The 1,881-nt window shown below is 54.5% G+C and overlaps 1 protein-coding gene across 1 annotated transcript; it reads right to left on the bottom strand.

Moving 5' to 3' along the window:
- Positions 1-271: 271 nt before the first annotated feature.
- LOC138929885 (melanoma-associated antigen B2-like) lies at positions 272-1,603 on the bottom strand. Its single transcript, XM_070289577.1, has 2 exons — positions 1,330-1,603; positions 272-1,299 (listed from the first exon to the last, which is right to left on the bottom strand). The coding sequence occupies exons 1-2, from the start codon at positions 1,601-1,603 to the stop codon at positions 272-274; spliced, it is 1,302 nt and encodes a 433-aa protein (XP_070145678.1).
- Positions 1,604-1,881: the final 278 nt, after the last annotated feature.

Raw genomic sequence — 1,881 nt, 5'->3', positions numbered from 1 at the left:
TATTCTCACCCTGGATCACAAAGGTGATGTGAGGATTTCCAATATTTATTTGAGAAAACAAAATATTTGCTCCTAAATCTGACAAACAGCAAATTGTGTGTGACCCATGTTATTCATATGCTTATATCATGAATCTAAATGATCTTTCTGTTGAAAAATTTTAAGAACTGAAAATTGGGGGAAATAAAATCAGCAAGTTATTGATGCGGATCAGGAACACAGATTGACAGGCTTCTCCACGCACAAAGTGAACAACAGGCTTCAGACCACACTAGGGGCGAGATGAGCGGCTGGACTTGGCCCTGGGGCGCGCAGTGGCCAAAGCAGAAGGGCCAGCAGCAGCTGAGGGTGCAGTGCCAGGCCGGGCTGAAGCAGAAGGGCCAGCAGTGGCTGAGGGTGCATTGCCAGGCTTGGTCGAAGCGGAAGGGCCAGCAGCGGCTGAGGCAGCAGTGCCAAGCCTGGCCGAAGCAGAAGGGCCAGCAGCAGCTGAGGCAGCAATGCCAGGACAGGCTGAAGCAGAAGGGCCAGCAGCGGCTGAGGCAGCAGTGCCAGGCCTGAGTGAGGCAGAAGGGCCAGCCCTGGCCGCACCTCTGTCTCCGGTGCTCTCTACCTCCTCTCTCCAAGCCTCCTCATTTTGTGGCAGGAAGGCAGTATGACCCGAATCCTTGACCTTGGCCAAAAACTGTAGGACTTTCGTCTTGCTGGTTTCTGTCAGCAATTTAGGACCCCACAGGAACTCATAGCGAGGGGGATCACTGCCGGGCACCTGGCGGTACTCCAGATACCCTTCTCGCACCAGATCTTCTGTGATGAGCTTCCTGGGCTCTCCAAAGATGAAGTGACTTCTTCCATCATAGATGCCCAGCATATTCAGGAACTTCCATATCTTCTCCTCAGGGGCGTGGTTGCCATTCAGGTAGATGACACCCAGCAGAGGCATCAGAAGACCATTCTTCGGCAGCCCCCAGTCACCTCTCATAGACTCACTGTCGCTGAGATCTAGGTTGCTCACCAGGGTATAGCAGTGACTGTTGGGCCTGACTTCCTTCAGCACCAGGCCAAACACCAGCTCCATGCGCTCAGAGGCCCGGCTAAGGATCTCAGGGAATTGCTCCCTGTACCTTCTAGTGACTGCCTTCAGCATTTCTGACCTCTTAATGAGCGCCCTCATCTTATACTTACACAGCATGTACTGCACCAACATCTCTGCCTTCCAGGTCAGAAGATCTGTATGAGAGCTCTCAGCAGCAGCTGAGGCCTGGGAGGAATTTTCCCCTTCCTGAACTTGGCCCTCGGCACCTACACCAGATCTTGAGCGTGCTGCGGCACCTACACCAGATCTCGAGCGTGCTGCGCGCCCGACACCAGATCTTTTGCGTACAGCACCTGCAGCAGCACTGGTGGTGCCTTGGGCTCCCTGAGGCCCCTTGGAGGTGCCAGCAGCAGACGAGCTTGAGGGAGCACTCTCTGAATCAGGAGGGGAGGAGGAGGTGGTCTCTTCTTCCCCAGATGTGGTAGCCTGATCATGAAGACCCTGGGTCTCAGCTCGGGCCTGGCGACGTTTCTCACGAGCACGGTGCTTACTCTTCTGCCCACGAGGCATGATGGCTGTGGTCAGGGACCGCAGGCAGGAATCTGGGCCAATAGACAGAAGGTTGGGGCACCTGGAGGATGGAGAACGAGGTGACATGAGCACCTTAAAACAGGAGATTCTACCTTGGCTTAATCAAAGGCCGCCTCTGCAGGTGTCCTTGAGGACACTGCCCTAGGAACCCACAAGGCTCCTGTTTTCCAGCTCAGCCTTCCCCACACAATCCCACAGAGGAAGAATAGAGGCCTTACTTTTCCTCTGACACCTCTCAGCCCTGCTTTGGATTCACT

The sequence above is a fragment of the Ovis canadensis genome, chromosome X, assembly GCF_042477335.2.
Source record: "Ovis canadensis isolate MfBH-ARS-UI-01 breed Bighorn chromosome X, ARS-UI_OviCan_v2, whole genome shotgun sequence".
NCBI classification, from domain to species: domain Eukaryota; kingdom Metazoa; phylum Chordata; class Mammalia; order Artiodactyla; family Bovidae; genus Ovis; species Ovis canadensis.
Note: the sequence above shows the minus strand (reverse complement) of the source record. Positions and strands in the feature narration are given on the sequence as shown.